This window comes from Oryzias latipes, chromosome 18 (genome assembly GCF_053564925.1).
Source record: "Oryzias latipes strain Hd-rR chromosome 18, Olatipes_Hd-rR_3.1".
Lineage (NCBI taxonomy): Eukaryota > Metazoa > Chordata > Actinopteri > Beloniformes > Adrianichthyidae > Oryzias > Oryzias latipes.
The window spans coordinates 35076527-35089514 of record NC_136254.1 but is presented as its reverse complement, the minus strand read 5'-3'; the positions used below and the strand labels follow the sequence as shown (position 1 = coordinate 35089514).

Genomic DNA, 12988 nt, shown 5'->3' with positions numbered 1-12988 from the left:
ACAGACTGCTCACATGCAGACGGGGAGCCAAACACACACTCACACACTGCAGTGAGTGACGGGCAGCGGGTTTTACGTTTTTACAATCCCTGCGCGATTCACCTGCTGTCCCCACAACACCCCCACCCTCTGCTTTCTCCCTCACACATCCCGTCCCCGCATCTGCGCGCTCTTTCTCAGAGACGGGGGCGCGTAGTTTTAGGCATGGCAATTCACAGGTTTCCAGATGGTACAAACTCTGTGAAATAATAGATAATTGTAAACTGATAGCGCTGGCGCAGATTTCTCTCTCTAAGCACCGCTACTACTGCGCGCCTCTGGCATCGCATCGCGCCGAGGACTGGTCTAATGAAAAAAAAAAACTATAATTAAAGATTTGTCTGCGAGCCACATGTGACCATCAAAAGAGCCATATATGGCTCGCGAGTCATAGGTTCCCGACCCCTGGTCTAAAGCGTCTTTTGAATCAGACTTTTTAATTTAGGGAGCAGGAATTTTGATCGATGGGTTGAGAAACCTTCACTTTACTCTATGGCGGACTCTTTCTTTCCATTTTATGACTGAAGTTGGAGACCGGTCCAGTGTAAATATGTCTACGCTTTGTTTGTGGTACGTCTTTTCCTTTGTGTCATCATTTCTCTCCTTTGTATGAAGAGCACAGGAAGAACAAGACTGCTTGGTACACTCAGCCAGGATGCAGAGAAGAAGCTCTCACAATACTGTAAGTCTCTTTTCTTTGGTGACCCTAACAGAGAAATGGAATAGCTTTGTCCAAAAAACCTTATCAGCAGCACTACGGTTATGGCCATGACGGTGTGGAAGGCCCTCCGCTTTGATTTGTCACTTCCCAAACCCGGTCGTCTGAGCACGCAGAAGATAGCTAAGGTGCAATACAAGACCACCACTACATTAAAGCCCAGAGCAAAAAAGTAGAAGTCACTAGGGAAGGAGGGAAACATCTGAACTCCAACCCCCAACAGTCCAAAAGACAACAGGAACACACAAGCGATGGCCGCGTTTCTGACCCGGACCCCCTGGGCCTGTTTCAGCCTCATGTAGGTAATGGGGTGAACTACAGCCAGGTAGCGCTCTATACACGTCAGGAAGTGAAATAAGGTCTGCAAAGAGTTGGTCCAAAACACACAGTAATATGAGAACTTCATCAAGTCCAGACTGCAGTAAAACAAGTTACAGAAGTAGGAAAAAAGGCCCAACATGTAGGTCATGTCCACCGCGGCCATGCAGTAGGTGAACACGTCAGTGTGGCTGTTCGGTTCTGGAGCCGAGCTCTTCTGCCTCCACCGTCCGAAACCCAGACAGAAGATGAGGACGCAGAGAGGAAAGCTGAGGAGGACGTTGGTGAATGTGAGGGAGGTGATCATGAGGATGGAGAGCTTTTCATTAAAACATGAGAAATCAGCGGGATAGAGGGAGGCGTTCTTTGAACAGCTGATTGCAAATGTCTGGAAGATGGTGGAGGAAGAGTTGACCGGCATTTTTATGGATGTCAAACTGCAACCGAGAGATGGGAGACAAAGAATTCCAGTCATTCTCACATGGTTTCCCAACAGAAAAATACAGTTTCATCATCTGCATACGCTGAGGAAAAATGGTAACAACAATAAACTATTGTTGATGTTAACATGTTTGTGAATTTAAGGGATCTTTCTAACCGAAACAGATGTTTTCTGATAATGTCTATGTCAGGGGCGGAGCTATGGCTGCCCCCCACCAAAAAGCTTTACCCCACATTTGCCCCCCCCCAATTTTTGAGTCAATATTAACATCATTATTGACAAAGATAGACAAATAATCAGTACAAGCTTCTCTAAGCATTACAAAAATAGCTAAAGCAACATTTTTTATTGAAATAAAAGCGTTAACAATAATAAAAAAAATTCAAAAGTATTTTTGATCCCTTCAGTTGTTATGGCCTTCCGCTCTGGTGTTTTGCCATCTGTCCAAAGTCTTCTGCCCCCTTCCCGCCCCCATATGAAATGTTCTAGCTTTGGTCTATGTTGATGTTGAATTCAATTTTTGAACTTATAGAGAACTACGATGAAATATAAGTAATACAAAATAAAAGAAAATAAATGACGGTTCAGTGACCAGCAGACACATAAAAGCAAAAACTAAACTGAAATCCTGTTTTTTCCTCCAAATAAATTCAATGTTTTTGTAAACCTACATTTTTAATTTAACAATTGGACTTTTAATTTACTACTTAAATGTTAATTTTTGAGCATTGACATATAATGTAAAGCAGTTTTGTGTAAAATGTGTTAAGCATTCTATGAAATTGTTCAAGTCTAACATTTGCTCTTTTGCATTGACATGAAATATAGTTTACTGTTAAATTTATTTTGTTAAACAAGAAACGTCAATTTATTTCTAATAGGTTCATACATGATTGCACTATAAAAAATTAGGGAAAAATCTGCTCTTAAATGTGTATGCCTTTAGAAAACAATAATTATATAATATTGTAGCGTTTTTTGCATTTTTAATGAAAAGTGGACAGAAATTTTAGCTTTTTGATCCTGAAGAGACTGAATTTCTGTTGAGTTTGTTACATTTAGAAATAAGAGTTGGCGTCTATAAAACATGTATAAAACATCTATAATCATCTTAAAGTTTGGAACATTTAAAAAATGTGTTTAAACTGCATTTTATATTAAGGGGAAAACATTTTTTATAATAAAACCATTCAGGTTTGAGGTGATAATAATTATATTTTAAAAGTCCGATTTTCTGCTGCCAGTCTTTAAAAATGTTTGAAAATGATATTTTCTATTTTCTTATAATTCGTGAATCATTTCATTTGCAGCTCTTTCAAAATAAAGCACATACTTACGGGTCAGAGTGAGTTTGTTTGTGTGAGGAGGACACGTCCTGTCAGACGAGCGATGACAGACGGCTCCTCTGCTCTTTATTTCTTCATTTGCTTAATGACGGTGACGACAGCAGACAGTTTGCATGATGGAACATCAGCCGTCAACTGTTTGTATTCTAATGTTGGTAAATCGATGCTTAGACACAAACTGTCCTCCTGAAAATATTTTCTAGGCTTTGTCTTTTGTTTGTCTACAACCTCATTCAATCAGCCGCCACTATATTAGGCACACCTGTCCAACTGCTCGTTAACGCAATTTTCTAATCAGCCAATCACACGGCAGCAACTCGATGTATTTAGGCCTGTAGACTTGGTCCAGACGGTCGGCTGCAGTTCAAACCGAGCATCAGAACAGAGAGGAAAGGTGATGGAAGTAACCTTGAATATGGCATGGTTGTTGGTGCCAGGCTGGTCTGAGCATTTCAGAAACTGCTGATCTACTGTTTTCACCCACAACCAAATCCAAAAAAAGTTTTTTTTGGTGAGGGCCAAATACAGAAAAATGAGCAAAGGTCCGGGCCGCACACAAGAGGTGACATATTGACTCATGATTACTGTGTATTTTTAACTCACCTATAATGTGGAGAACATTGCTCTCAGTGGAGCAGTGATGCTGATCTGTGCCACACGTCAAAATGAAACATTCACTCAGACAATGAAACCTCATTCCTACCAGGCAGTTCAGAACGGCTTTATTGAGCTGCCATTTGCTTGAATTTCTATGCTCGTTCAGCACCTGTGTACGAAGCGTAGCTGCCCTGATGTAGGGACCGAACTCGATGCCGCAACAGCGAGCTTGGCTGCGCGCGCGGCTGCAGCACCTGTGTCTTGTTGAACGATAATTGCTTTCTCGGAAGGTTGCCTATAGTTGGGCAAATCTTTTTAAATGCTTGGTCTCATAGTGCCGACGGACATTATACTCTTTCATGACGGGAACATCTTCAGTGCAAATCAAACAGACACACTTTCTGTTAATTTCCTTAAAGAAATATTCATTTTCCCACCGTGTTTGAAATCTTCTACACTCACTTAATATCTTGCGTTTCTTCAGTGCTGCCATTTCTGGTGACTCGTGGTAAATATTCTTATTTGCTTAATTTTGTTTAGTGGAGAAACATCTTTCTGTGACCGAATCCATCCAGTGTTGAAACTGAGAAGTGCAACAGAGTTGAGCTCAAGCGCCATTTGCTGCGGGCCAATAAAAACAGACCTGCGAGCCGCAGTTTGCCCGCGGGCCGTAGTTTGGACACCCCTGCTCTTGGGTTTACAGAGAATGATCCTAAAAAGAGGAAATATCCAGTGAGCGGCAGTTCTGTGGAAGGAAATGCCTTGTTGATGCCAGAGGTCAAAGGAGAATGACCAGACTGGTTCCAGCTGATAGAAAGACAACAGGAACTGAAAGAATCACTGGTTCCAACCAAGGTCTGCAGAAGATCATCTCTGAAAGAACAACACGTCCAGCCTGGAGGCAGATGGGCTACAGCAGCAGAAGACCGCATCGGGTACCACTGCTGTCAGCTAAGAACAGGAAACTGACGCTACAATTCACACAGACTCACTAAAACTGGACCATAGAAGATGGAAAACTGTTGTCTGGTCTGATGATTCTCATTATGTTTAAAATTTCATAAGAACTTTTGTCCATAAGGGTTTCATCCTTTTCGTTATAATCTGAAGTTAAATGCTTTTGCAGTTACATGAATAAGCAAATCAAAATTGAACCAGTTAGGAATTATGTGATGAGTACTGCGAATGATTGACAGCTCAACAGATTGTTCGTAAAGAAAAAAGCTCTCAGACTGACGGGGCTCCCAAACATGACAGAGGAACTTCTCTTTCTGCTCACAGATATTCCGCTGAGTCACACAAAGCAGAACATGATCTCACAGCCGCAGGATTTCTGCTTTGCATGATTTGAATCACCATCATCTGAGCTCCACAGATCATTTGAATCAAGTCAAATCTCCACCTCAGTTTGAACAAACACATCAGTGATGGATCTGGATCAATCTAGTTTTTGGAGGAGCTCTTCTTCATCCACAAGGTTTGGGTGAACCGGATGATAAACGGAGTGTGGAAAGAGGAAACGTCAAGAACAATTTCTAGCACAAAAGATGTGCTTCAAGGTCAGCAGTCCAAACATTCGAACCACAGGTGTGAGTTCTGATTCAGTTTTGGACATCTGTGAGCCTGACGGCTGTTTCTGACAGACCAAAACCACCATTGGCTCAGGAGCAAAACTTTCCTGAAGAACCACAAAACTCTGAAGAAGAACTCAGTACAGGATAAAGATGGAGGCGGGTTCTTAACCTGTAGTGGATCATTGGCACTGGAGTCTTCTCCAAACCAAACAGAAAGGAAAATGACAAGATAAATCAGGATGTCCCCATTTGACTACAACTGACTCAATCAAACGGGAGTGGAAGACAGAAACGTCTTTAGTTTTTTAAACAATTTAGAAATGAAACAGACTGTCACCACCAAAGCCGCTGGCAACTAGACTGTGTCCACCGGCTACTAGACTGTGTCCACCAGAAAATAGACTGTGTTTGCCAGCACCTAGACTGTGTCCACCAGAAAATAGACTGTGTTTGCCAGCACCTAGACTGTGTCCGTCGGCAACTAGACTGTGTCCGCCAATGCCATTAGCAACAAGTCAGTGTCTGCTGTGGTTGCATCCATAACTATTTTTCTTTTAGCATCCAGTGTCCAGCATCAATATGAGTGTGGGGGGGGGGTTGCTGGTGTGGACAGGTTCCCAAAATGTGGCAGGGCATTTTGAATGTTTTACAATATTCTTTTTTTGTTTTTAATTTAAAAAGGATTTTATGTTCAGCATTTTGAGTTACATACGAATGAAAAATGCTTTATGAATAAAGTTTGATGTGATTTGAACAGATTACATAACTGAAGGTGTTTAGCAGGTTTGGTATAAAACCACAGACACTGAACAGAGAAGCTGTTCTCCGCACAGGGAGGAAGATGAAGAATCTGAATGTTTTCAGACAGGAACTGATCCTCACAGCCAGCAGTAGAAGATCTCCATCAGTCCATCGCTGCAGACAGGTCAGGTTTTTTTCACGGTGAAACTACGTAGAAATGTTGTCAGTCACTTTTATTTCTGCCTCTTTTCCACTGTAGGTGTTAAGTCAGACCTTTTTAGTTGCTGTATGGTTCTTTTTCACTTCTTAATGACAACAATGTTTAGGTAAATATGGACTGTTGAGCTGTCCACATCCTGTTTCCATGGTAACAGTGCAGACATGACAGGAGGATTCGTCAATGATGAGAAACGTGTGGACAAAGAAAACCCATCATGGCCGTCCTCATGTTCCCATCGGACCTTTCACCCCCGTTCCAACAACCAAACACTCCTGTGGGAATAGTTAACCAGCAGTATCAGAAGATTCTTTATTACATTAAAAAAGACAGAACATTAAAACATAACTAAAACATGTAAGTACTCATTTCTTATTTCATTTTTATGTATTTCATATTTGAGCATGGTGTAAGCGGCATAATGCCCTTTGGGGTGTCCATCATCTGAAATGACTGGACTTTGTGTAGAAGAAACGTCCTTCATTTTTTGTTGGACAGCGTGATGGAGACCTCATCTGGCATGTTCCCTAACCCCTAACTAACTAGTTTTAATGCTCCGGTGGACGCTGTATCGTCTATCTATCTATGAATCAGCTGTTGTCATGGCTCTCCAGCTTTTCTTAACACGGATCATCGAGCTGGGATTTATCCTTAAGTTTTAAAAAGATTTTAAAAAATGTTTGAACGTGGTCATTGAAGCTCATAGGAATCATCATCCAGAGTTCTTCCTGCAAACAGACAGTTTTCCGGTTCGGTGCAGAAACAGCAGCGGCAGAACCAGACTGCTGGGCACCGTCAGGCAGATTGATGAGTCCGTCAACACACAGGAGTATTCAGAATGAACAGAAATCAGACTTTCTAACCCCAAACAGAGGATAAGCCCAAGAAACCGAAGGATCAGCGCCACCAGAATGAACAGAATCATATTGAAAGCCCTTTGCTTGGTCGGGTCGACCTTCCCCTGGTTCCTGCCCATCTCCCTTGGTCTTTTGCGGGTCAAAACCCAGAGAGCAGACAGGCAGCAGAAGAGAATGACAAATATACAGACGGCTAAGGATGACAGAAACAAGGCGATGGGAAAGTTTGGCAAATACAATTCCATGGTCCCCACCCAGCACAAGGACTTCATCCAGACAAGGACGCTACAGATGTTCCTGATCCAGATCCCGTGTCTCCTGCTCAGCTGCATGTATTTGATGGGGAAGACTACAGCCAGGTAGCGGTCCACACAAGTCAGGACATGAAATACAGCTGCTGCAGGAAAACAGACACTGAACAGAAGGATTCCTGCCAAGGCCAATGCCTCATTTCCGTGGAAGTTGCTCAGAGTAAACAGGATGGATCCAAAAACGTTGATGATCTCAAAGACGGCCATGTTGTAGGTGAAGAAGTCGGAGTGGCTCATTGTCTCCCGGGCAGCGGCCGAGCACTGCCGCCTCCATCGGCGGACACCCGTGGACAGGATGAAGACGTAGAGCGGGAGGAGGACCACGTTGATCAGGGTGTAGGTGGTGTAGGCAGCGATGCTGCCCACTGAGCTGTGGCATGCTGAGAAAAAATAAGCGATGGAGGCATTGAAGGGCGGATGAAAGGCACGGGACGGGGAGAAGTTGGTGGACATTCTTGCTAGCGACAGAAAGAGGAGTTACACTGAACCAAAATCACCAAGACTGGAAACTAAGCAACTTCAGTCCAGAGACCGTAAACCAGAACCGCCCTTCCAGTTTGGGTTGAGATGGTTTCTGTTCTTGATAAACGCCTCTTCCAAAACTTTCAAAACAAATATCACCGGTCCATTTTCTAATGTCTAAAATGTGTTTGTTGACATTGAAATAGTTTGACTCTGGTCAACAGGAACATTCAGGAAACATCCAGAGATTGACCAGCCGATGCTTAGACTGTTGGATTTTTCATTGGTTCCACTGACGGTTGAGGAACCGCTTTGAAGGTTCCAGCTGTGGTTCCTTCAGGAGTCCAAGTCAGTTTGAGCGGGGTGTGTGGTGGACCGGCGCTCCTGTAATGCTGTTACAAAGAAAATAGATATCATGAAGACATCAGAGCAATACATTACCACGCAGGACGAATTCAGACATTCTGAGTCTGTAAAGAAAAATAGATATGAAACTCAATCTACAGAAAGATTGGAAGCCTCCTTGACTTATAGTTGATTAGAATCAAAATGAAAGGACCAAATGTCTGGGTGATAAAACGATGGGTTTTCTCAGATAAACTTATAAAATTATTTGCTTTTTCTGTCATTTGAAACATATTTTTGATCTCCTTCTATAGAATTGTTTAAATCCAACACAGACACAAAAATGACTTTTCAAGAGAAAGCCGGCGGAGCGGCAGAACACGGGTGAGTCCGACCTCGTCAGCAGGCAGATGAAGGTGAATCCTTCTGCAGACTCCCACTCCAACAAGACACATGCATTTATACCAAAATTCTGACTGCAATAAACAGAAAAAAGAGGCTTTGCATATCATGAAACCACCACTGAGCAAATATTTAAATCTAACCTGACAGTTAAGACAGATGAGAGCTGACTTAAGTACACATAAACGTGTTTGTGACAGAAATCTAAAACCCCAGATCATCCACATAAAGCAAGACAAAGAAAAATCCACATCAAGTATTTTCTTTTTTATGTTTACCTCCAATGCGTTGGAAGTTGGTCTTGGTCTTAGAACCCGGTCTTCTTCGGGTTCTCCCTCACTCAGAACAGTTACAGGACTTTTGGATTTTAACTGGACTCTACCAACTCTGTGGGTATTTAAACAAAACCTTGTTGAATTTGTTCTGCGTCAATGTCCCAAACGTTAGTCTCAGTTTGGTCCATCAAGGAACCAGAAGAGTTCTACTCTCAGGTTTGAGGAGGTTTGTGTGAAGAAGTCAACTAGAAACCCCTTCAGGTAAAGGACTAAAGCTGGGTAGACGTCAGCACAAAAATATAATATAAATACAAGGGGGTTTGCATGAATATATACCTCCCATGTCCAGAGCTACATAAACCCCTGTGGTACCAGTAACATCTGTCCACCACTAGAGGGCCTCAGCTCTCATCTGTTTGATCAGCTGCTGGACAGGACAAGTTTACAGTAATAAATAGAGAAGTATATAAATCACAACAAATGAACAAGTGAGCAGTGAACCAACAAACATTTAAATAAATAAGGTGGGTGGAGTTGAATTATTCTGTCCACAAGACAGCAATAACTAGCAAACGCATTTGACGTGGCTGTGGTCTTTTATCAAACAACACATGGTTGACTGCGGGTTCATTGATAGTTTATTGAACAGGACGATGTCCGTCACCAACGATCACAGAGAAAAACAGGGTTTGTATCAGTTAATAGAACTGTCCAAGTCATCATTGTGAATGAAAACCAACTTCTCTGGTTAAAGGTTAATAAATGAAACATAAATCATAATAGAAATAAAGCCAAACAGTTAAAAAATGAGACGTAATGAAAAATATTTAATATTTAATCATGTTTGTTTCTTTTAATAAGTAGAACAAGACGATTCATTCAGTGAAATGCAAATTTTAACACGTAAAGAAGAAATGTGCTCGACTTTTGAAGAATCATTTAAATCATTGAACTACATTTTAAATTGTTCATCAATAAAGACTTTAAAAATTGTGTTTTCTTAGTGTTGTGTTTATTACCTTACCGTCTACCTGCCCTCTAAGTTATTTATCAACCCTTAACATCAGTGATAACCTTAAGGCAAACAGCCAAAAAGGAACCATGATTGGAAATTCAGAACCACGGTCAAAGCAGACGATTCAGGGATGTTTCACATCCAACAGAGTCCATGTTCCCACATTACCTGGGATAAAGAACCAAATCTATTTATGTATTATTTTTTTAAAGCACTGCTATGGAAGTGATCCCCTAGTGGTCTTTCAATTCTCACAAAAATCCATTTCCATTTTTAAAAAAATGAAAGAAAAGAAGACGCTATTATACTCAGTTCATTACCAAAAAATGTGTTTCTGTATTTAAGGTAACACAATCTGTCTCAGAAACACTTAAGGATCCTTTCAACAGTTACCAGCATTTTTGACGTCTTTTACAGATACATCATTTTATAAGGCAGAAGGAAGCACAGCTGAGTAGACTGACGGTAAAGATAGATTAATAAATAAAAACAATTTCTTAATTAAATCTTTTAATCTTTTTTCCAGTCATGATCAACTAAACTGCTTCAGGATGCCCCTTTTTTGCAGGAACAGCACAGGCAGAACCAGATTACTCGGCAAACACAACCAGCATCCAGAAAGGAAACTGATGCAGTGGTTGAAATTGCCGATTTCTACGGAGCGGAATAAGGTCAGGCTAAAGCATTGCCCCGCAAACCTAATCAGCAGCACTACGGTGATGGCCACGACGGTGTGGAAGGCCCTCCTCTTTGATTCGTCACTCCCCAAACCCGGACGTCTCAGCACGCAGAATACGGCGACTGTGCAGTACCAGACGACAACCACAACCAAGGCCATGGTACAAAACATCACCTCACTTGGAAACATGGGGAGCATTAGCCCCGCATAACCCACCGTTGCAAAGCAAAACAGGAAAACACAAGCGATGCCCGCGTTTCTGACCCGGACCCACTGCGGCTGTTTCAGACTCATGTAGGTGATGGGGTGAACTACAGCCAGGTAGCGCTCCACACAAGTCAGGACGTGGAAAAGTGTCTGTCCAGTATAAGAAAATATCAAACTGTGATATGCAAGCAATATTATGATCAGTTTACAGACGTAGAAGTTCAGGATGTACAAAACCAGTCCTAACACGCAGCCCACGTCCACAGCTGCCATGCAGTAGGTGAACACATCGGTGTGGGTCGTTGGTTCTGCTGCAGGGCCGGTCCACTGCCTGAAACCCGTCCAGAGGATGAAGATGCTCACAGGAAAGATGAGGAGAACACCGATGACCATGAGAGGCATGATCAGGATCATGGAGATCTGCTGTTCGTCAGTGCATTTAAAAATGACAGGGTAGAGGGAGGAGTTGTCGGCACAAAACGTCGGCAATGCCAAGGATGTGTTGAGGGGGGGGTTGACAGCCATTTTTAGGACTTCAATCCTGGAAAAAGAGAGAAAACATGTTTGTTTGTTTTTTACTAAAAATCCCTGTGGTTGCTGGTTTGCCATCTAATGCTGCTTTCACACCGGGCTCGGAAACGTGCGTTCGAGCGGCCACTTCCAATCAAAAGTCTATGTAACTGCGCGTAAATGCACGGTACGGGCTTTCTCGTTGAAACTCTTTTGTTCACACATCGCTACGCAAGTTTTTAAGCCCATTTTCAGGCTTTATGTACAAATGTGCAGCCAATAAACTTTGATCACTCACTCGGATTTGGTAGTGAAGCGTAGATAGCATCCTTTTTGATTCAAAGAAGTGCCAACGGTTAAAACCGTGATCGCTCGAGAAACACAGGTGTCATCAGCATATTGTGAGTCATTGTTTTTATTTGTCCTCAACTTTACAGACCCCCATAAAACTTTGTGGCACTCTGTCTAAAAAGATTCAGAAACCAAAAAGGAAAAATGGTTTTTGAGAAACAAACAAAACAACCTACAGAGAGATGGTACAACGGCACTGTAGGCGATTTTATCTTACACCTGAGGTAGTAATTTACAGATTACATCATGTTGACCTGACATCAATCCTAAAATTGACCTACCAATGGAAAGGCAGCGTTTAAAGCCCAAATATACATTTTTTTATGCTTGATTTAACTTACATAAAAAGTAAACGATACCTTTTGGCTTGCTTAAATAATCCTGGCTAAATAACGGTAGATTCACTGAAAAGCATAAACTTTTTAAAAAAGTGAGACCACTTACTGAGCAGGACTTTAGTCTGTCCAGGATCAGCTGCTCTGTGACAGACAGGTCCTGTCACAGAAACTACCGCTCTGCCCATCAATTTTGCCTAATGGCTAAAGAGCTGCAGGCGTTTTGCATTATGTAAAACCACTTATGTACCCCTGATACATTTAATGTGTCTGCACAGAAATAACTAGGAAACATTGAACTTAAAAAAATTATTTAAGTTTGAGTTGATTATCTTCAAATGTCCAAAAGGGAGGTGAAACTTTGGCGTAACGTCACTCAATCTGCAGGCCATTTGCCGATGAAGCCATCGCTCTAAACCAACAGCTACATTCCCTACCTTTCCTTCTCAGCCAATCACAATCCTATTTCTGCATTCCAGACGGTTTCACCACGCCCCCCACCTCCTCCACAATTATTGGTCATGGACTGGTTCCTAACCACCATCAGTCAAGGCTCTGCGGTTTGTTCATCTATAGTCCGACTTTGTCCCACCAGCAAACAGGACGCCATCCACCCAGAGCCGAACCGCCACCAGCTATGGACTTATTTCATGAGCAGTTTTCTGGAACACATATAAATCTTAATTCTTTTTGCATTTCAAATATCGCTCCTTATTGAAATCAGGTCGTAAATGAAATGATTTGTGTAGTTTTGAAGCTTTATTGGCATATTTTCAACTGAATCTCCTCTATGGTGAACAAAAAGCTAAATCTAAAGGTGCTCAGTTTTTATTATCAAAGAGAAACAAAAGGTTTCAATTCAAGACCACCGAGGTGGTGGGGTTGGGGGTGTATTACATGTTATGTATTTATGATTAAATAAATATAATTAAAAAGTAAATGACAACTGTGAGAAAAAGAGGCTTTGTAACTTTCAAAAATACCATCATCATCCAGGTTTCAGTCTTTAGTGGACGTTCATTGGAGAAAGTGGAGTGTTTGACCATTTCAGCCCAGCAGTGATGTCATCACAGCAGCAATGTTTAGAATGGAAGCTGATATTATTATTTATTACAGGCCGATTCATGAATACAGACACTTGGAGCTGCTTTCTCCGAAGAGAAAAACGGATGAAGAAGAACCTGTCCATGAAAAAAAAGAAACAGTGGAACAAATCTAAGATAATCGTAAAGATGAATTCTCAGAAC

The 12988-nt window shown here is 41.8% G+C and overlaps 1 protein-coding gene across 1 annotated transcript; it reads right to left on the bottom strand.

The window, feature by feature from the left end:
- Window positions 1-448: 448 nt before the first annotated feature.
- Window positions 449-2986, bottom strand: LOC144987137 (uncharacterized). Its single transcript, XM_078936198.1, has 2 exons — window positions 2855-2986; window positions 449-1512 (listed from the first exon to the last, which is right to left on the bottom strand). The coding sequence occupies exon 2, from the start codon at window positions 1494-1496 to the stop codon at window positions 594-596; it is 903 nt and encodes a 300-aa protein (XP_078792324.1). The 5' UTR covers window positions 1497-1512; window positions 2855-2986; the 3' UTR covers window positions 449-593.
- Between the last annotated feature and the right edge of the window lie 10002 nt (window positions 2987-12988).